The sequence below is a fragment of the Pseudopodoces humilis genome, chromosome 6 (genome assembly GCF_049639895.1).
Source record: "Pseudopodoces humilis isolate 2021_Gansu_Grassland_sample_001 chromosome 6, ASM4963989v1, whole genome shotgun sequence".
Lineage (NCBI taxonomy): Eukaryota > Metazoa > Chordata > Aves > Passeriformes > Paridae > Pseudopodoces > Pseudopodoces humilis.
This window is the reverse complement of record NC_142205.1, coordinates 49,414,190-49,436,375: the sequence shown is the minus strand read 5'-3', so window position 1 is coordinate 49,436,375 and position 22,186 is coordinate 49,414,190. Positions and strand designations below refer to the sequence as shown.

At 39.1% G+C, this 22,186-nt stretch overlaps 1 protein-coding gene across 1 annotated transcript; it reads right to left on the bottom strand.

Moving 5' to 3' along the window:
• Positions 1-2,392: 2,392 nt before the first annotated feature.
• EIF4E (eukaryotic translation initiation factor 4E) lies at positions 2,393-21,869 on the bottom strand. Its single transcript, XM_005517474.3, has 7 exons — positions 21,816-21,869; positions 13,020-13,126; positions 11,299-11,394; positions 9,934-9,997; positions 7,921-8,034; positions 5,325-5,464; positions 2,393-3,451 (listed from the first exon to the last, which is right to left on the bottom strand). Exons 1-7 carry the CDS (start codon positions 21,831-21,833, stop codon positions 3,337-3,339), a joined length of 654 nt encoding a protein of 217 aa, XP_005517531.1. The 5' UTR covers positions 21,834-21,869; the 3' UTR covers positions 2,393-3,336.
• Positions 21,870-22,186: the final 317 nt, after the last annotated feature.

Here is a 22,186-nt window from a genome sequence, read left to right as displayed (position 1 = left end):
TCAGGGACTAAAATACAATGTTTTAGGTTTGTTTTTTTTTTTTTGCATTTAGTAAGAGTCCCAGAATGGAGTCCAGAGTACTTTTCCCAAGCAATTTAGTAAGAAAGGATTCCATTAGGTAGGATGGAAGCTTTGAGCTCACTCCAGGCTTGGCTAAAAGCCACTACTCCAAGTTTCCAGAGTTTGGGTAACATTAAAGGTAAGTTTCCTGAGCTAGAGACAACTTGATACACAAAGACATTGACAGCGCAGCAGGACAAACAGAAGTGACAATGAAAAGCATTGCACAGCCCAAGATTTAACATTACACCCAGAACCTGACAATTCACACATGTTCCTCATGTTGCCCCATCTTCACAGGCTGTATTTTCTCACATTCTTACACCTCTTCTAGCACAGCAATTTCTGCTGTCTTTCCTTGCTCTACTGGCTTTGTATGACATAACCCCACTTCTGAAAAGCTGCTTTAGACATTTACTCTGTAGTCTTCCCAGGCTTACTAAAACCATGCATTGATAACAACCACCCCATTAGTTGGGAGTTTAATGACACTGAACATCCTGCATCAATATACTTCAACATTTACTGCTTTGTCCTCTCCTGAGCCTGTGGCTGTTATTTTAATACACAGAATGGAGAGCTCTCAGCTTTCTCCCTTAGCACACAAATACAAACTACACCATTATAATCAGAAGAAGATTAGTATGCAGCACAAAGTGATTTGCAAGCTGGAGAAAACAAGGTTTGTGGTCATTTGCTTCCTCTAAAAATGAATTAAAGGCATAGGCTGTATGTTTGATAAAGCAACCATGCCAGCTATTTTCCTCTCAAGTCCTCTAGAAATACTGCAACTCTTATGTGAGCAGCAAAGAGCCTCAAAATCAACCTGCCTGCAGTTTCCATACTACAGTACAAATTAGCTGGCTGCTTCAATAGGTTCAGGCTCAAAAAGCTGAGACCATTCCTTTTCTATATGAACAAAATGCTGCTACCCTAAATACTCTGGTCAGTCTTGAAGTGAACAAAGCCAATACTATGTAGTTCTCACAACAGCACTCAGGCTAATGTCAATGCTCTTTAAAAAGGGCAGCACTACCCACTGCTTCCAGTGACACTCCTTTGAGGGAGCCTGGCCGCCGTGCTCCCAAATAACACGCAGTCACAAGCTGGGAGGCTGGTTCATCTTCACATTCCCACGCATTCAAGCATTACTGATGATTAGCTGAAGCTGGGAAATAGGCATGGACTGCTATATTCTACTATCAATGGACCTATTACACAAACCTGACTTGCTCTGCACACCTGCTGAATCAGGACAGTCAACCAGTTACATGAGAATCCACAGAAACCAGCACACAAACAGCCTTGACAGCTCTCTCCACATTCACCAGCTATCCTGGTTAATGACCAATACTGAAGGCATAGTATCTTTAGATAGGGATGTCTACTCTAAGTGTTTCTATTAAACAGTCATAGTAATGATCCAGACATTTTTGGCATAGTCTGATATGCTCCTTATGACACATTTCTGATCAAATGTGCAAGAAAAGTGTTCAAGTCTATTTCAGCACACAGACACTTCAGTGACTTTTTCAGGCAAATTCAACTGAAGCTTCACTGCCAGTGACTAAACTTGCTTTAATAAGTTATCACAAAGATGAAAACCCCAATAGGCACGTGCCTTGAGTACTTAACTGAAGAAAGTTTCCACAGCCCTGGCAAGATCTTTAAGTACATCACACACTTGGAGAAAAAAAAAAAAAAAGTCAGCAATCAAGCACAGATTTTGCTGCGTGCTCTAAAAGGTGGAAAGAAAAAGCCTCTCACATTTTGCTCAAAATAAGTGAACTCAACCCTTGAAATCTCCTTCACCCTGTGAACTTCCAAGTAAACTAACAGCTCCTCCTGGAGTAACTTTCAAACAATGAAACAAAGCTTCAATTAGTCAGACATATATAACAGCAAGCTATCTAGATACTCATACTTTTGTTTGTAGTCATGTCTCTGGTATGCTCTACTTATACTTTATGCATTATATCCTTAGAGCAGAATCACTTGCTAAAGCACTTCTACTGTAGCTCCTACCTGAAACTAAACAGCTTTCTGTGTACCCTTGAAATTCTTGGTTGGGCATAAAACAGGAGTCAAAAGAGAAACAACACAAACCATGATCAATTAGACCAACCACTAAAAAGAACAGTAGCCACACTGATGTAATTCCACTTTGATTTAGGGTGCTACCTCGTAGGTTTATTAAAAGTTTCAACAGACTATAGCTCCAGACTTTATCTTTCTTGGAAGACACTACAATAGAAGCCACAGTAGAGACTGCCTTGTCACAAGAGGTACAAATACTTGCTGTATAGATGGAGAAATAAAAGGACAAATCTAGTTGTCTAAAAGACAATTCACTGTACACATTTTATTTACAGTTTTGTACACTGTCTTAGTATGAATGGGACCGCTTTTCTACTTGAGCCATTTTAACCAAAGCAAAATAACCTAAGTAATACAAAGTGTTAAAATACAGCATAAGATACAAAAACAGACATACTATTTCTAGTAAGGAATGTAAATTATGGTGTTACATTAAAAAAAAATCCACATTTATGTTCAGGAAATCACACAAAAAGATCACTGATTTGACTGAAATGCATAAATCTGTAGCAAAGCTTTGATGTTACAAAAAACAAAAAAATTACCAAAGAATGCACAAAATTCATGTTTATTCCACCTTTGTCATATTCCCAGATTCTTCACCAAATGTTACATGAGCAAAAACAACTGAAATCAAAATATCACTAATGTTATCAAATAGGGAAAACAAATAAATTAATCTAGCAGCCATCAGCAGAGGTTACAGCAAAGATGATGCTGTATAAAAAAATTGCTAGAAAACTGTATGCACCATACTCCTTTTCCAAACCAGCAAAATCTTACTGCACACAATGCAAATGTAAAACTGAGTAATTTTCTGCAGGTACAGAAATGCAACTTTTTTTTCTGAATACTGTGGATAACAAATTATTTTTTTGCAATAGTAATGTTTCTACCAAGCTATTCCAGAGTGGGCCAGAAACACACTTATGGATTTTGGGGCGGGGGGTGAAGTGTACTAAAATTCCAATTGGTAATGGTTACTTCAGCCAAAATAGAAAAATTGAACACAGAAGTACAAGACAAAGGCGAATGAGACTTCTCACAAATCTTAGCAACATTTAGATGGAAATCAAATTTAAACGTAGTCCACTCTGCTTTTGAAGAGGCTTTGGTTCAGCTCCCAATCTCGATTGCTTGACGCAGTCTCCTATGAAAGAATACTCAGAAGGTGTCGTCTTAAACAACAAACCTATTTTTAGTGGTGGAGCCGCTCTTAGTAGCTGTGTCTGCATGGGACTGATAACCAATCACTATCTTTGGAGGAAGTCCTAATCTTTCCTTGTATACTCTCCTGGAGAGGAAAAGAAATAAAACAATAGTTTATGCGAAGTCCTTTAGGAAGGAATTAGTATCAGGACACCTGCTTTTATGGTGGACACCACAAAAAAAAAACGTTGCCTATTTAAAAACAATTTCTCATACAGGAATAAAGGACTTGAAATAAGATTTTTCTAGTGTATTGCATCTAAAAACCACTTAAAATTTTTTAAAATTACCACATATAATATGATGAGTTCTTGAAAAAATAATTCATAGAACTAAAATGCAAAATGCAGGGACTCTACACTGCATTCATGTGAACATTATTAATACCAGAAAGCTGTATTTCCACATACAGAAACAAAACAGCTATGAAGAACTCCTGGTTCACAATTCCAGAACTACTGAGATGATAAAGTCATCTGAACCAAAGAAAACAGCAATTCCCTGGAACAGACAGTTTTAATCACTCTACACATCATGGCTGCAGAGAGTTGCTGTCTAACTACTGAGAGAAAGCAGATCCCCACAGACCTTATCACAGGCACCTTACCCAACAGAAGCTTTAAGAATAAACAGCTTGGCTCTTATGTCTTAAGAGAAAGAAGCAGCAGTACCTGCCTTAGAGACACACACACAGAATACTCCTTAGCACAGAGATGCAAGTCACTAATGGCCACTCCTGTCTGAAGTGAAGGTAATATGGAAGCCCATGGGCAAGATAACTTACCTTGATCCTCGTGTCAGTTTGCCAAAATCTGAACTTTTTCACAGTACTCTAAAGGAGTCAACGCCTTAGTTAATGGTAAATACCATTCTAAAATGCTGTCTGATGCCTACTAGGTTTATTGGAACATTCTGGTAGCAGAAGATGAAGACCATAGTTTTGCTTGTTCATTATTAAACACTTACCATTGAAGCCTAAGAACATGACTATATAATAAAATTGTTAGTAGAAGGCAGACACAGATTCTTAAAGCCCCAAAAAACATGTGTCAAAAGAGCCATCAGATAGTGAAAAAAGTAAGCTGCTATGCCTGACAGTTAAAGTTTGGATTAAGACGGATGCATTAAGTCAGGAAGATAAATGTTTTCATTGGTTTTCGTAAGATAAATGGCCTACAATGACAAATTTAACAGCAAGTTATTCCGAAGCATCTGTACTATAGACGCCAATAAATACTAGTGTAATTAGTAATTGTAATGACACAACTGTGTAAATAGTTGCTGTGTAATTAGTAATACCGGCTACACACTAGAGCAGAACATGCATTTTCCATAGCACAGTCTCATCATCTGAAATAACTACTGTTGCTTACTTAATGACTAGAGCATGCTATTACATAGGTCAAATAACCCATGAATCTTAGCATTGCTTTATCTGTACTTAGAGGCAAAATGTAGAAAAACACCTGTAGAGTTTCACAGCACATCACTACAGCTTTTTTCTTTTTATTTTTTTTCCCCAAATTTAAGTACATCCTTCTGTGCTTAAGACTTGCAGCACCTTTCCTTTCCTATCTTATTTGTAAGCATTACTTTACTGGGGAAAAAAAAAAAAATCTTATCAATGCTCTACTCTTACTGACACCCACCTTTACCAACTGGCAGGCTGGAACAGATTGTACATTACCTACAGTTGTTAATTACAACGCCTCATTATGAAATGAGAATTTTTGCCAAGATTTGTGTATGGGCATGTGTTAGTAACTACTCTGCACTGCTGCACTACCTTCACTGTAGTTTAGAAATGAAGAACTGCACACAATTTGGTACAATTATTTAAGCTTGGGATACAGCTCTGCACAGGCTCCACTTGTCTGAAATACCTCCTCCACCTAGCCAACTGGCTTTACATGCATGGTTACAGTTCATACAGCCAAGGCACCGATCACATTACTTACCCTATATGCGTAACAGCATCCCTGTTTTCACATTCAGTTGTCCATATTGCTATTTTATCACCCTTAGTTCTAACATTAACAACAGCACCACACACATCATCACTGTAGTCATCGAATGACTCCCCAATAAGGCACAGCAGCTGTGAAAGAGAAAGCAGTTCAGTCAGAATCCTGTGCTGTAGACAAGCACTCAGCATACACAAGGACTGAGGAACACATTTTACTGCCTACAGCCACTTGCCATCCAACAATCATTTTCTATTTATTGCAGTGTCTTCTTGAAGATCCAAATATTACAAGTGAACATACTCTAGGAGGGCATCTTCCCTCTATTCTGAATTTTCCATTCCTCCTCCTCTGCCACCTGCTGCAAGTTCTGACACAGCTGATCATTTCCACAGTGCTGCCTTCCACCCCATCCTCCAAATCCAAAACAAGAAAATAATTAAAGCAGTGTATTCTCCTTTCTATAGTACACTTAACACAGATGGACCAATCTGAAATTTTTGATGTTTCCATCCATCATCTAGGAAGAACCTGTTAAGGTTTTGCACAACATCAAGTATGCAAGGTTTAACTTCAATGCCGAAGCCTATCAATTCAGAGGTAAATCTGACTGCAGCCAGATGATAAGCGCTATCCAATGAAATGTTACTTCCTATCAACACTGGAAGCTTCAGCGTTCCATAAACTCTAAAGTGGGCATCAATAATTCTGAACAGGGTTTAATACAATGCACCAATGCAGCTGCACAAGTAACACAAGAATCTTCCTCCCAGGTTTCTAGCAGTGAAGCTTGGAATTGGCTAGGGACATCAGACTGAACAGGGTCACAGTCCTGTGCAACATGCTAACTGTGAAAGTGGTATTTAAAATCTGAAGCTTGCAACTTGTAAAACAAGCAATCTTGATATTCAAAACTAATGGTTTCCTGTGCTTGAGACACACTTGCCCACACTGTTCTGAATTAAAAAAAAAAATTCTGCACACTGAATCTGCAAATGGACACTTGTTTCCTTCCACAGGACATTAAATACACTGCTGTCATATCAGTTTTCTGGTACCACTTATAACATTTGGAGATTCAACGTGTTTGCAATTTTTCAAACAAAGCAGGTCTTCCAGTACCCATCAGACCCACAAGGTCTGGCTGACTCAAGGAAATACAAAAAAGACAAAGTGTGCTAATGAATAAATTGGGTGTAACTAGACATGCTTTAAATGTTACACCCAACTGCAGGCTGCACACACTGAGTAATTCAAGTCACAAATGGTTAAGATGAAACCACACACAAACATGCAAAGTATCAATCAACTGTCTTAGCTCACGTACAAGATGACTACCATACTCAATAAACACCACTCAGGTATGTTTTTCATGGATGTTGCACAACAGGGGAAAAAAGTCCTCTCAAATGAAGTTTAGTTTACAGTTATCATTATATTATAATAAAAATTTGTTCCAAAGGGGAGTTTGAAATGCTTTGATTTCTATTGCAGAAAATTGGTTGCATATAATTACTGGAATTAGAAATGACAGGGTTGTTTTAGGGCACATATCACAGTCACCTGGGTATTTAGGCTCTGTGCCACTGCTCACTGCTAAGCAAAAAGCAGAGCCCTCTAGCCTTCAGTTTACACAGCCTATCTATGGCTCCAAGCCATATGTCATGGCTATTAGCAGTCAGGACTCACACATGCATTAGGCCAGGTACATGCAGCAGGATGTTAATTTGCTCATGTGCAGTCACAGTGCCCAGAACTGTAATGCTCTCTTCAAATCACGACTACAAAGATCCTGAAAGTTCTGACATTTTGACCTCTGCTTTGATTCTGAAGGCCATTTCTCCCTTTCAAAGGGGTGAAATACTCCCTGCCTCTCACAGAAGCAAGGACAAAAGATGAAAGATTTGCCAAGACTGCTGTGCGTTGTCCTGTCTGCAATCCATGTCCCTAAATCCTAGATCACACTAGATTGTCTTAGGCTATTCTGAGTCAGTTCCTAGACAACACATTTTTCTGTGATACACTTACTGCAATCCACACTACAAATATAAATATCATTCAATTCTGTTCCAAAGAGATAACAGCAATGGAAAAAAAGTATTTTTATGGTGTGTGTATATACAGGATGAATGCGCTGTTATTGCCTATCCCAGCATTTAAGATAAATATAGAAAGAAAAAAATAAATCTGAAACTGCCTTGTTCAACAAAGCCAAAACCTGAAAACTATTCACTTTTTCAAAAAGTATTTGTAAAACAAATTGTTTTATTAATTGAATCAGCAAGATGGACTTAAGACAATGTATTATTTTCACAGCAGTTCAACAGTAATCTTCTGTACATTACATGGGAAAACCTTAATCTGTCCTGCAGAACTCTCCCTGTTGTGCCTGTTAGAACCAAATATTAGACAGAATACACCCAACATGAAGGATCGCTATTGAAGAAACATGTTTCAAATACAGCCTTTCACTAAAACCCTACAGATATTCTGATGCCAAGAAGTTAGTATAGTGTAGCACACAAATATCAAATCAGTTAAATATATTTTCACACAGACATAAGACTCCTCAGCTGCCACTGGTGCTTACTGTCTCTAGCCAGAAGCGATCAAGGTCACTTCGTCTCTGCTGCTTGTTTAGTGTAATTAGCCATCGGCCTCCTCGCTTGTTTTTTTCATCTTCCCACATGGGTTCAATCCCATCCTGCAAAGAAAGGCCACAAGTTAAATCAGACTCCAATTCTATTTTTCCTAAAGAGACACCAAAAGGCCAGTGATAACTGGAACAGTAAGTTAAGAAATGTACAGTTTAAGATACATACAAGAATGTCCAGAAATACTATCTCACAACAATATCAAATTTCCAAAACAACAAGTGCACACTCTGATGAATTTTTAGTTCTACAGAAGCACCACAGTCCAGGCAAAATCTACGCTATATATTACGTTAAAAAAAAAACATCCTGAGGCAACAGGCAAAGACAACCACCTGCTTTGCCCTGCATGAAACCAGAACGTAGCTGCTAATTTGATCTGGAGTCCTTATTTTATGTCTTGCACTCAGTGCAGTATCAGCCAAGCGCTTCACTTATGCATACAGATTATTTCACTGAAACAGACACCTTCAGCAGTCTCTCTATGACTTCTTCCCACACAACGTGAAAATAAGAGGATTTTCATTGTTGGGGAGGAAAAAAAATAATCAAGATACCCTTTCAAAGCATGATTTGATACACATTTTGCCAGTGGCCCTGTACTGAATAAAAGGATTCTGCATGTGCTGATACAGCAAAGCAGCCAGCTATTACTCCAAAATGAACCAGCTATAGTGCACTTCAGAAAATCATTTAAAAAGTCAGTAATTGTCTAGACAGAGAAATTCTCTTAAGAACTGTCCACTAAGAATTGCACTACAGAACTTATGGCTGAAAACTAACTGCTCAACATGCAGGATGGAGTGGTGTCATCTCACTTTAAATATAACACCCTCACTGGCAGCTGCAGAGCTTAAACTAATTCATCACCTTTAAGAGGACCTCTTAAGAGGTCACAACTGAAGGACAGTAGTAAGATATTGCCCAGAAGCGTGAAACAGTTGCCAATTCTATACCTGTTCCATGAAATTATATAAGTATCACTTATTGATGACAAGCAAACACAGAACAGATACATGTACTTAAAACACAAATTAAGGATTCATGCAAAAAATGCAAGCATTACCCATAGATATCCTAATGCCTGAAGAGCCTGCAGCTTCTTAAAATTCTAGTAAGGTTTCTCAGTCACCTAGAATACCATTACCCTTCCCAAACCCAAGCAGCACCACCTCTTCACTAAGCTGCTAGGTTTACAAACAGTGCACACAGTCTGCTGAGGAGCCCCAGACTTTGGCTGCATTCTGTGAGCAAAGGAGGAACCAGGCACCACCACTTCAGGGACTATTTAGGTGTTAGAATCCAGAAAGGAAGCTGCATGATAGAAACACTACCGAGAGCTTAGGATTTAACTTAGAGCCCCAATTCAGATCTCCACCCCAGCTGAGGCAAGATTTCATGTACACTTCGCCATCAGCATTTCCTATTCACTCATCTGGACACTTCCTTAGCATGTTCTAATTGTCCACGTTGGGTGCACTTTTCTATTTCATGCTTAAGTAACACAGCATTTAACTGGTAGTATAAAAATTAATAGGAGTACTGTGTATCTGGCTGCTAGTACCCATAAGGAATACTGGGCAACATTGCTGCCCCCCACAGACATTTTAACTCATTTCACATCAAGTGACAGAGCTGGAAAACCTTTGATATTAGAAAAATTTACACTTAATTGTTTGCACGAACATCTCAAATGTGTAACAAAGACTAATACAGTTACAGATTAAAATCTACTGTCTGCGATGTGTGTCAAAGCAAGTGATTGCAATTTCAGAAGCAGTGACAACTTCATTTTCAGACAGCACATGTCTGGGACTTCCGCAAAAAAATTAACACATTTATGACATTCCCAACCATGTTCCTAAGTGAAATATTTGGACAGTGTCTTGCTTCGTCAGGAAACCATCCATCAACATCCTTAACTAAAGAAAAAATGTTAGCAAGCCTACCTTAAAGAGTGAGTAGTCACAACCAGGCATTAAATTACTAGAGAGCTGGATATGGTTGTATAAACTGTTGGAGGGGAAAAAAGCAGGATTAGAAACTAAGCATTGTTTTAAGGTATTCTTAAATAATTTAAGACATATGACCAAACAAAGCCCAGAAATTAAGGGGCAATAAAGTTATTTCAGAAGTAATCCTATTTCTTAAGTATTTTTTTAACAACATAAAAGTATCAGTATTAAGATGTCCCAGGCTTAAAGCAGCAGAACGGAACAGGAACCCCACAATCGTTTTTAAGGTCATCATGAACACTTCTTTCAAACCTAGTTCTAAAGTTTGAAATTATTAGAAACATAACTCACTGACTGAGCTTTCATGGCAACAGGTTCTCTGTCCGTGTGTATTCTATAAATTCATGGAATAAGGATAACTGTTTATATTTCTATGGCTACTCTCACTGGTGAGAATGTTTTTTAGAAGAAAAGTTCAACCTTGCTATTTGATATAGTACTCTAGGTATGAATGCTGTAGGCCTGATAATTCAAATTAAGGACTCAAAAGACAAGAACACACAGTAGACAACAAAATATATATTCAGAATTAAATTTACAACTGCGCAATTCAGAAAAACAATCAAAGGAGTACATAGTGTCTCCTCCTCAAACAAGGAGATGGATACCTTTTTTCACCCCTGCACTGTTAGGGTCAGACTTCAGGAAGAGGCCTGCACACACTACAACACCACCTGTAGACCAAGACCAACTAATCTCGAGACATAGTTCAGCATCAAAAAGAAAACTGATTACTGTGATGTTCTAACAATGAGAAATCACACAGAGGAATTTTTAACACCAGTTACAAATTCAACAGTTTGCCTCAAGTTTATCTTAGAATGAAGATCATTTCTTCTGTAACCTCTAATGAATTTTTTCAAGGATGCCATTAATCTGCATGAATCTCAAGTACTGTGCTCCAGATTCAGGCAATCTTGAACATGCAACATGCGCCAGCAGTCAATTTAATCAAGCAGGAAAATGTGGGGCCATCGAAGTGGCAATCAGTTGGCCACCAGTATTTACAGGTTCATGTTACTATGAGATAGCTACTGCACAAATTAGATGTTCTACATGTCTGTCATGTACACATGAATATAAGCACCATTAGTGTTTCAGCAAGACAGTGTGCATTTAGAGGATGAAGAATTTCTCCATTCACATTTTCTTCAACAGACTTCACCTTCAGTTGTGCAAATATTTCAGATTACACACAAGAATTTTCAGGTAATGGAGTACTTTAGTTTTTTTGACTTGGACACAAGCTTCGCCAACACATCCCAGAATTACTGTACAGATTGAAAAATCTTTACTTACGCCCAAAAATCTTCAACAGTATCAAACTTTGAGATAAGACGAAGATTTGCTTGCCAAGTTTTGCTCTTGTCATTTTTAAAAAACCAGAGTGCCCATCTAAAGGGGAACAAAATAAAAACATCTAGAAATTAAAGTATATTAAAAATGTAATTATTTCTACTGTTATATTCAAACTAATTGCAAACCTTAATATATTATGAGCATGGAGATCAGTTTTCATCAATAAGCTACATGATCAATTCTTTACAGACCAACAATGTTTGTACTTTCATTACAAGAATCATGGCAGACTTTATCAATCCATTAGGTAAATATTATAAATAGCTTTGGAATTCTTTTTGGACTCTAAACCACTCCTTGCTGTGACTGCTAAACTGCAATCCCTACCACAAACAAATGATTATGGTCTAAAACAACACCAACTATTCAAACTGGGCTCCCTGGCCAGTAATTTCCTTGTAAAGGTTACATAAGCAAGTTATATCACTACAAAGCTATGTATGACATGAAAGCTTCCCAAGCACTCACATACTATGAAAGCATAAATTTTAAAATGCAAGCCACATTAAGCTTACTAATGGCAACCACCTCAAATCCACACAAATCGATTGTTTCAAGTTTTAAAATTAGCACATATAAAGACGAGACTACGTGAAAAAAAATCATCTCTGCTGAGTACAAATACCAAGACAAAAGTGAACCTTTCACACAAAGATGCTCTTTCAGAATCTAAAAACCATCATTGCAGCAATTTAAAGTGCTGGAAGAGGATACCTAATGAAGCATTTAATCAAACAGTTGGGGTTTTTTCCCATTCTGATTATTTCAGTAGTGTTGAAACAACTCAGGTTAGCACTAGACTAAATTTATCTTCTCTCAGCAGAGAGCTTTAAGTCACTACGTGTCAATCTATTGTTTTGAGACCCTTCCTGACATTTCAAGCTTATTATTAAAAGTTTACTCCTTTCCAGTAATAGCCTCACTACCACTTGTAAAGAAGTGTCAGCATCAATTTAATCAAGGTGTTTAGAGGAAAGAGGAGAATGGAAGCTGAAAGACAACAAGGAAAATGGGATACATGTAGCATAGCACTGCAGGGAAGCACTGTCTTCCAACTTTGCTCTAAACTTGAAAAAGAGTAAGGTATCGCTTGGTAAAAGATAGCTGCCAACATTAAGTACTGAGCACTCCAAGTAGCTCATCAGCTCACTTGAAGAAAATTATTTCCAAGCTGGTCTTTTTGAAGCTGTAAGAGGGCTTGAAGTTTTCACTATCTTTGAAATACAATTTTAACTACAAGATTTTACCACTGGCACCTTAATTTACCCAAGTAAAAGGCAGAATGCAAGATTTTCCAGTTGTAGTGGGCAACAGCTTCACCTCATTGTCAGCCTCTTAAAATACATCACACAAAAGCAACAAAACCTCTGCCTGCCTCCAGCTAAAAGCAAAGCCATGCTCTTTCAAAGTACCTGGCTAGATTTTGAAAACTTGCAGAGATTTTCAGCTTCTGTAACTGCACTATCTGAAGAACACTCTGAATATTAACATTTGGATGAGATTTCCCCTTTCTCTAGAACCTCACTGCAAAAATCTTCAAAAAAAAACCCCAGAGAATTCCCAAAACACTACTATAGCACGTAAGGTCAACAAGAACTGCAAAGCCACAGGCATTTTTCTACCCTGGGCAAAACTACAATCACATTTCTTGTACCATTTACCTGTTTTGTAGTGGATGTTTAATATACTGTTCAGGGCTGGTAACCTCCTGACTAGGCGCTGGCTCGGTTTTCTCCTCCTCTGCAGGTTGGGGGTTGGGAGTGGTTTCCTGTTTGAAGAAAGGTGTTATTAATACATTCCTTCTCAATTTTTATTGAGGTAATTAAGTTCTCTGAAGTTACTTCAGAAAGGATGAAGCTAAGAGTTCCTATAATTTATCTTTATTAGGGGCCCAAATCACAAAAAAGAAGCACAATTTGTATCCCTTTATTCTTCAACATCTGAACAGGTCTTACAATAAACCCTAACTGCAGGAATTTGCATTCTGCTGTTTAGTGATTTGCTTCCTATGTAATTTGTTTCAGAAATTATTTACTGTACATCCTTGTCTAATTCTGAAATAGTTTTGAGTGCTATTTCAGAAATAGACAATCTATGTTATCTAGAATACACATATCTAAAATAAATTCAGAGTAGTGATTTCAGAATGAAAATTTTTATCAGCTTCTAACAGAGCATCATTTAAAACAGGTGTACAGGCCCTGTTATTTAGAAAAAAAAATCTATTAATACAAGCAGAAGATAAAACTAAAATTCTCAGTCTAAAATCAGCTACTGCAAGCAACTAAGAAGCCAAGCAAGTGCGTAATTATCTTTTTATTTGCAACATCATCATGAACTAAACAGCAGAATTTAAACACATCATTTCTCAAATTTCCAATTGAAATAAATGTACTTACTGGTTTAGTATGTATTAGATTGATTTCAAGAGTTATTTTTTCAACTTTCTAGAGACAGCTCTAGAAATGTTAAATATACTTTAAAATAAAGTAGTAAATTATATTCTCTTTGCATGCAAACCCCACTCTCAGGCTTGTCATTCAGTTCAAGAAGTCACTGTGTCAGCTTTGAAATTCTAATGCCTTTCCTTCAAACCAGAGAATACAAAGCTTTATTGTGAGGCCAAGTGTCCCTGCCAGTTACCACCATCCCTCCCTCATCTGCAATCCATGCTAGAATATTACAAAAACATGGAATGAGGACTGTAGCTCCTTCCCAAGAGCTAACATAAAAATGCCCATACACTTGTCCCCTTGAACAAAAAAGTACTTCAGTAATATAAATAAAAGCTAACTACAGCAGACCCAAAAACTAGACATTTCCAAATGTGGCAATGTAAGAGTAGCATTTAAAAATTAATTTATATTTTCTGATTTTAACAGAACAAATTAACACAGGAGTAAATTAAGTAATGTTACGAATTTAATTAATGGAACAGTCTACTTCAGGTTTCCACATAAATTTATCACACCAAAGCCGTTAAAGTGGAATGGATTAGAAGTGACAACACTGTTCGATCTTCACAGACCCAGCTGGCAAACTCTTCTGGATAACACCTAAAGATCTGTCTTAACAGGGATTTTCTTTTCATTATCAATATATTTAGCATATTATATTTTACATCAGACAAGTTACTCCTTTATGGTTGAAAATAATCAAATATGCCTTAGCTTAACAGCCCACCTAGAAAAACACCTCATGACATGTCAGAACACTCACATGCACCTGCACTCACTGCAGAGACTGAAATGCCATGATCTAACAGGAGCACTTGGCCAGTGCTTTGATTTACACAGTACAATAGCACAATTCCCTTCCTCTTAATAAAACTAAATGCTTTCTGAGATTCCCCAAAGGGATCATCACTAACAAACCCACAGAAGCAGTGTTGAACGATCTGTCACATCCTCTCCAGTGTAATACTATAAAAAGCTAAGCAGACCTTCAAAAAAGCTTAGTAAGTTTTTCAAATTCTACCTAGAATAGAATTTCTAGTGTTACCCCCACTTTTTTTTGCTATCATTCATCTTTAATCACACAAAATCATCGCACTGAACAATTCAAGACAGTGCAGAAAAGCTGTAGAATTCACCATGGAAGCACTTTAATACTTCCCCCTTCAAGTTATCGGTACTACATTACAAAGAAACAAGTATAGACAACTAAAATTTATGTGTGGGTCCTTCAGGGGCTTCTAACTAGAAAATTCAGAAAAGTTACATATGCAAATACAATAACCCTACAAGAAAAAAATCTGCTGATATTCTGGAACAGCACTAGGTTTTGTGATTGTGCTTTCAGTCACAATACTCTACAGTTGTGACATCCAATATTCACAACTGATTTATAAATGCTATTACACTAGGAATTTTAACATCAAACAGACTCACTCTTGCTGAATGCAGATGCAGTGTATCTTCCAAAAACAATTTCAGCTGAGAGTCTCATGTTTGCTCAGCAACTAGCTTTCATCACACAAAGAGCTAATCCCAAAGTCTCCCTGGTCACTCTTCCAGAATTATCACAACTACATAAAATGGAAGAATCAATAAAAGTCACTGAGCACATGCAGGGCTAAACTGTTTCATAAGTTCTAACAAAAGACAACATTAGAAAATATTAAGGTAGCATATCCAGACAAAAAGAAAAATGCAATGAACCTCAACACCTGCTTGGTACACTGATGATCATCCTTCACACAACTACATGAAATTATATTTTTGGACAAACAGAAGACATCTGACTCAGCACAAGCATTTTATTTAAGCCATCACAATATAAAGTCCCTTTAGATATTCTGAAAGCTACATGGCATTCATGAAACTCAGACTAACCATTATTCAAGCTCCTGTCCAAAATAGCAAATGGCAGCTCAACTCCAAGGTCTGGCTATGACCCTGACCCAGGACTGTGCCACTCCCCTCAAAACTATGTCACCAGAACAGACTTTTTCAGCACCAGGCTGCTCCATCAAGGATAGCTACAGGTCTACACAGCATGTATAAAGTTGGAAGTAGAACTTATTATTAAAAAACATTCTTTCTGGCTGGTCTCAGAAGCCTAAAGCAGCTTATTTTCACTTCCTTCTATTTTCCACATCCATCAAGGAAAACAGAAAAAGAACCATTTTAATTTTTGGCTGGTTAATCATTATCCACTCCTATTTCCTTTCATCTTACCTTTATCTTGCTTGATAAAATGAAATGCTTGTATACTGAAGCATTTTCATTATTAGTCAAATAGAAACTATGCAAGTTCATGAATTAGTATTTAAAGTCCTGGTATCCAAAAAATTGCATAGAATTCTGTTCTATAAATACCACATAAATTCATGTTACTGTCCACCTTTTAGCAATTCACAGCTTGAAACCCGCAGTCGCAACATTATTAACCAAAGTCAGACTGACTCCACCAGTAGTTTCTGGACTACTTTATTTAAAATCCTTCATAATACTTTACCATTGCTCATAAGTAATGTATTATTTAACCTAAAATTGACTTTACACTAAATAACCACTGAGTTTGTTGCTTTTAAAACATAAGTAATAAAACAGGGTAGCATTACCAGATAAACTGGAAAGCTTCACATGGCCAATCCCTTCTCATGCAAAAGACAGCACATAATTAAGTGACATTTATTCACTACCCACATGGTTTCTGATGTAGGAATCAGCTTGCAAAGTCCATGAAACATTTGCCTACTCAGCATTTAATGATGCTGTATATCTGCAATTACTTGGATTCTGACACTTGCAGATTTAATTGGTGTTATTTACTCTTTCTCCACAGCACTTAATGATCAACATATCAAAGAAAGGTGTGCATGTCACCAGGACAGGAAGCAAAGAGCATTTACAGTAAAAACTGCTTCATCAGGTTTGTCTATTAATGAGAACAAGCAGCTTGACTAGGTTTTACCAAGGGTTTTCAGGTGCTGCCCAGACCACATTCATGCCATTAGCTGTTTACAGAAGTTGTTTAGCAAGTCCAGTTGGAGTGCAACAATTATTTCTCAAAAGGACATAACCCAGCACTATTATGCACTCTTAGAGAAGGCTAAGAGAATTAATTAGTGGAAGAGGCTTTCCAAGTCTTCTTGCATTAAACCAAAATAAGTTAATTCCAGAGTTTTCATCTTCTTGTTTGGGATTTCCAAAAGAATAAATCTGCTTGTACCAGTTACCTGATGTCTTGGGAAAAAATATTTCTGCTGTCTGCTGGCCCTTATGCTTCTTGCAGGTAACTGCTACTACACTACAGCCAGGATAATTTCCAAGGCACAAAATTCAAGGACTATTTATTTCAAAGCATTCTGGACAAAAAGAAAGATTAAAGCACACCCACAAGCAAGGATTATATCCTGTAAGAAAACAGGATAGTTTGGTGATCTGACACACAACTCTGAGGAATCAATCTACAGTGGTAAAAATCATATGTAGTACATGTAATAGCAACTGGAAGAGAAGTACTAACGGCCACCTGTTACCAATTTAAAAGTGTGAAGGTTTCCAGACAAAGAAAGTATTCCTACTTGTGACACAGCAAGGCCTAATAGAGAGCAACTATCCTAACTGCATTCATCATTACATAGAACACCACGGATTTTTGGAAAGGCAATCACTATTAGACCACAAATATGAAACCTGATTTTAACTGAGTGACATCCCCTCAAATTACAACAGAAGTGAAACACATGTACAGGAGAACAGGAATAAAAGACTAAGCAAAAAAGTCACATACTTCCTCCATGGTCAAAGGTTTTCTAGGAAATACCACCTCAGATTTAAAAGATAAAAAAACTATTTATAGCCCTCTTGACTTCTGCAAAATGGGTTAAAATACACTTGAAAATACCCATCACATTTTCACCATTTAACTCACGAACTTCTAACTAGCATTAGCAAATAGCTTACAAGGAGTATCACACTACCTCAGCATCTTTGTGCTTTTTGTAGCAGTCTAAGCAAGCTGCCCTTTTGCTAACACCTATCCTGGTCTGCACTCTGCTGCTGCTTTTGCTACTGCAACACAAAACCTCCCCATGGGATGAGTTTCCACATCTAACATTCTGTCACTTCTAAAGGACTCAGACAAGAAAACTTCTCAAAACTGCTGACGGACAACAGTTCAGGTAATTCAAAGAACAAAAAGCCTCTACTCTCCCCAAACATTCGTACGCAAAAGACCTCCACATTTTGCAAATACTGAGCCTCTGGTTCAACAAAGCATAAAACTTTGTATCTGCTGAAAATTTAAGACACATTCAATATTCAGAAAAGAATTTAATGTAGCATGTATGAATGGTCAAGAGAGGTCTTCAAACAAAAAGTACTGGATGTACTACTGGTATTCCCAGTGATTGCAAAGTATGTCACATACACAGGTTATCTGATGAACAGCACAGAGCACAAGAGAAATGGATCTCTATTAAAAAAACAACAAAACAACTTTTAAACAGTTTAAACTTTTCTGCCTTACATCCACTATACAGAATCAAGGACAACTGGCACTTTAAGGCCACTAACGTTTGTGTTTCAGCACACTTATATCTGTACATCACACACTTACACCTTCCTAACATCAATGTCCTATAGAGGAACAGGTGTTAAACTTCAAGAAATGAGGACTACTGCAAGCTCGTAGCTTCTAAATAAACAGTTTCTGAACTCAAGTTTAACCTCGACTATCAAATATTTCAAAAGTGAAAGACAATTTATCTGAGGAAAAAGTCACATTAATTCACATTTAAAGTCTGCATTTCTCTTTCACGATGCAGGCACTCTACCAATATCCCTTATTTAATCCTCCCTGCTATCTCCTCAAAATTCAAACTAATCTTTACAAAGCTGCCAAAAGTGACACGTTTTCTCATCAAAAAGCTTCCCATGTACCTCCACACCTGCAGGGACTATCAGTAAATGAAACACTGCTTGATTTCATGTGCTATTTTTATGCATTTCTTTGAAATAAGACTGGTATTTTATATGCTGCGTAAAATGTAATTATTCAACATTGCTTTCAGGAAAGTGTTTATCTCAAAAAATGTACAAGATGTGCAACATACTCCTCTTAGAGGAAGCTCCATACTCAGAAATGTTATTTACCATTCAAAAGGTTATGATAGATATCCTCCATTATACAGCATGAAAGATACATCTATCCTGTATCATTTCAGAAAAATGCAATGAGCAAGCAACTGCGCTCACAATACTGCAGCTCAGTGCTATACTGACTTCAAACAGAGCAGGTCACTGACTTTTACAGCAGAAATATTCAGCCACAAGAGCAAGTCTAAAGTTGAATTCAACTTACATGCTAACTGTCTGCAAATAATACAAAATAAATACCTTTCAGCCTATATTGAATTTACAAGGATTGCATTCATAACAACTGCCATTAAACAAAAATATAGAAGAATCATGATGCCATTTCCGATTTGCACAATGAGGGATTAGATTTATATGCACCTAGAAGTTACAGGCTTTTTGCAGCTACGTTTTAAAGTCACCTTTGGTAAACAGCTGTTTACTAAAGCATTACTACTGGTTTTGTTGGTGACTTTGTGGACTTTTGCATGGTGTTATCTGATCACATTTAATCCTCAAAGGCTGTATGACCATTTTAACAGGTGACACTTCTGCATAGTCTCAAAAATTAATCTAGAATATTTTTAAAAGAAAAACCTAGACATCATAAGAAAAAGATTTAACCTGTCAGTGTTGCAAAGGCTTAAGTCTTCCCTAGAGAGGAGAAATAAACCCCTGTGCAATTGGTCTGTATTTATTTAGAATGATCTTGCTTTCTTTGACAACTATTATGGGACTCTCTACAGAACTCAAAACTCAAGTTTCCATATTTGTTAACAGTCTGAAACATTTTTCCAGTCTCTTAAGACTTTCAATGTATGCTACTTTTGAAACCATGACAGTACTAGAACCATCACTGATCTTAGTAGAAACCTATATTAAAAAAAAACAAAACCAAGCCATACTCAGTTGTATTTTAATTTCCCAAGCACAGTCTCCCACCAGGAAAGCATTACAGATAACACCTCTGCAAATCCAGGTCCAGATTTTGCAGGTGAGCAACAGAAAGGCCTCCCTACGATCAAGAGGCAATCCCTAACCACACATGCAATTAAACTGTTCAGCTGCAAAGCACAGGGTATTTCTGCAACACTGTGCAGCTCTGACCTCAGTCACTACAGTGACTAACTAAAATTAGTCTAACTTTAGGCTTAGGATGAGATGTAGGCCAATAAACAAAGACTTTGTTATTTACTTCCATTTGAAAATAAGCAAACACAGGTGGTAGCTAACTCCTGAATGCAAACACACTGCAGCTACAGCAGAACGTTCAACAACTGCATTAATTATTTAAACTGTCATGAGTGTTGCCCATCTTCTACTTTCAGGGGCTCCGCACAACTGCTCATGGTGAACCAAATCTGGGAAATGAATCTTGCTGGGATGCAGCATGGCAAAACCAACTGTCTACTTTCTGCTACATTAGGCCCAGATCCACCTCAACGTGCAGATGGAGTTAACACCGAAAATGCTGCAAAGACAGTTTTTGTGTCAGCAGCACAGCGAAGAAAGCCCCAAGGCTTTAGAGCATTTGATTTCTAATGGCTATATTACAAATTATTTATCACAATTCCTACTAAGCTCCACAGTCACCACAAAGTACTGCACAGAAAGGAAGCCCTCATCTTCAGGTATGTGGGCAACAACTCGAAGACTGGCTTTTGGATGTGAAAACAAGTGTTTAACATTGGCTGAAGAACACCGGAAGGGTGCTGCTGGTCCGTCTTGCACTCTTTAATAACTGACACTCTCCCTGCACAGAACTGCTGCCAGGCAATTTATAAATACTGACCCACATTAAACTTACTCATTGGTAAAAATATAGGGTTTGGTTCAAAGAAGAAAACTATTAAAAAAAAAATCAGTGTCCCTTACGCAAATGGGCAAAATTACTCTTTATGTAAAACCACTTATTTTCAAATTTTTTCACTAAGTCTAAATTATACAAAGCCTCCCCAAACAGCACACTGGCTACTTTTTCACAGCTGGTAAGTACAGCAGCGAAAGACCTTAATTGTGTTTTCTTGAAACCCTAACAAAGTCTTCTGCTGTCCTCATGATACACAATCATGTGGGATTAGAATAACAACTGTACTTGGATCACTTCCAGCTGCTCCAGCTCATTATGGAAGTGCAGGCTGGGGCTACGTTTTTAAGACCGAGCATAATACCATGAACATAACTTATCACCTGGAAAAAAAAAAAAAGCACTGAATTATTATTCAAGGTATGAAGGAAAAAGAAAATCAAAGCAACCCTCGAATAAAAGATGACACAACCTGGAAAAGACAATTTCGTTTGCCGAGTCTCGCCAGCCGCGCTGTGGCCGCGACTGCCGCAGCAGCGCATCTGTGACTTACCGACCCCGCGCCCCCTCACCGCGGTGCCTCTCCCCGGGGCCTCCGGGGCACAGCGTGTCGGGAATGCGGCCTTTCCTCGCTGCCGGAGGAGCCGCCCCTCGCTGCCCGGCTCGCCGCGACGGCGGGAACCAACATGGCCACCCCCACCGCGCCACATGCGCCAGGCGGGCCGGGCGGCCGCCGGGGCCGCGGGCGGGGCGCCACACAATGGGTGCCGCCGGACCGCGGGCCACGCTCCCGCCGGGCCCTACCTGAGCCGCGGCCGCGGCCGTCGTGCCCGGGCGGCGGTGCCGGCACGGCTACAGCGCCCGCCGCCCCCTCCCCCGCCCCGGCCCCTGCGAGCGTGCGCTCCCCGCCGGCCTCCCCAGTCGGCCGCCTCCTGCCCGCCCGCCCGGGCGCCCGCTACGCTCTCGCCCGCCGCAGCGGCGCCTCGACGAGGAGGAAGAGGATAATGATGCGGTGAGAGGAAGGCAAGGGAAAGGCGGGCGAGAGAAGAGAACACGGCACTCACCGGCTCCACCGCCGCCATCTTAGAGCGCTCGGATCGCGGACGCACCGCGGGGCGGGGCGGGGGCGGGTAAAGGCCCCCGGCAGCACGCGATTGGTCGCCCGGTGATCACGTGCGCCCGGAGGCCGTTTGGGGCGCGGTGCCAGCCGGGAGATGTAGTCGTCAAGCGCGGGGGCCGCCGGGAACCCCTCCCACTGTCGCCCGGGCAGGAAGAGGCGGGGGCGAGGGAGCGCCCTCTGGTGGGCGCTGCGGGAGCGGCACCGGCCGCGCTGAGCGGGCGCCGGGCTCCAGAGGCAATGGACGGGGCACGGTGAGTGCCCGGAACGAGCGCTCTGTGACCTCCTGTCCCCCGAACAAGCGGGGTGTAGTCCCTT

Bases quoted from the DNA above. Each gene is read 5' to 3' on its own strand.
- EIF4E (XM_005517474.3), bottom strand. The intron at 11,395-13,019 runs GTAAATGGTACA...GTTCCCCTTTAG, and splicing joins AAACATCCACTACAAAACAG to ATGGGCACTCTGGTTTTTTA. The intron at 9,998-11,298 runs GTAAGTAAAGAT...CCCCTCCAACAG, and splicing joins ACTGTTGAAGATTTTTGGGC to TTTATACAACCATATCCAGC.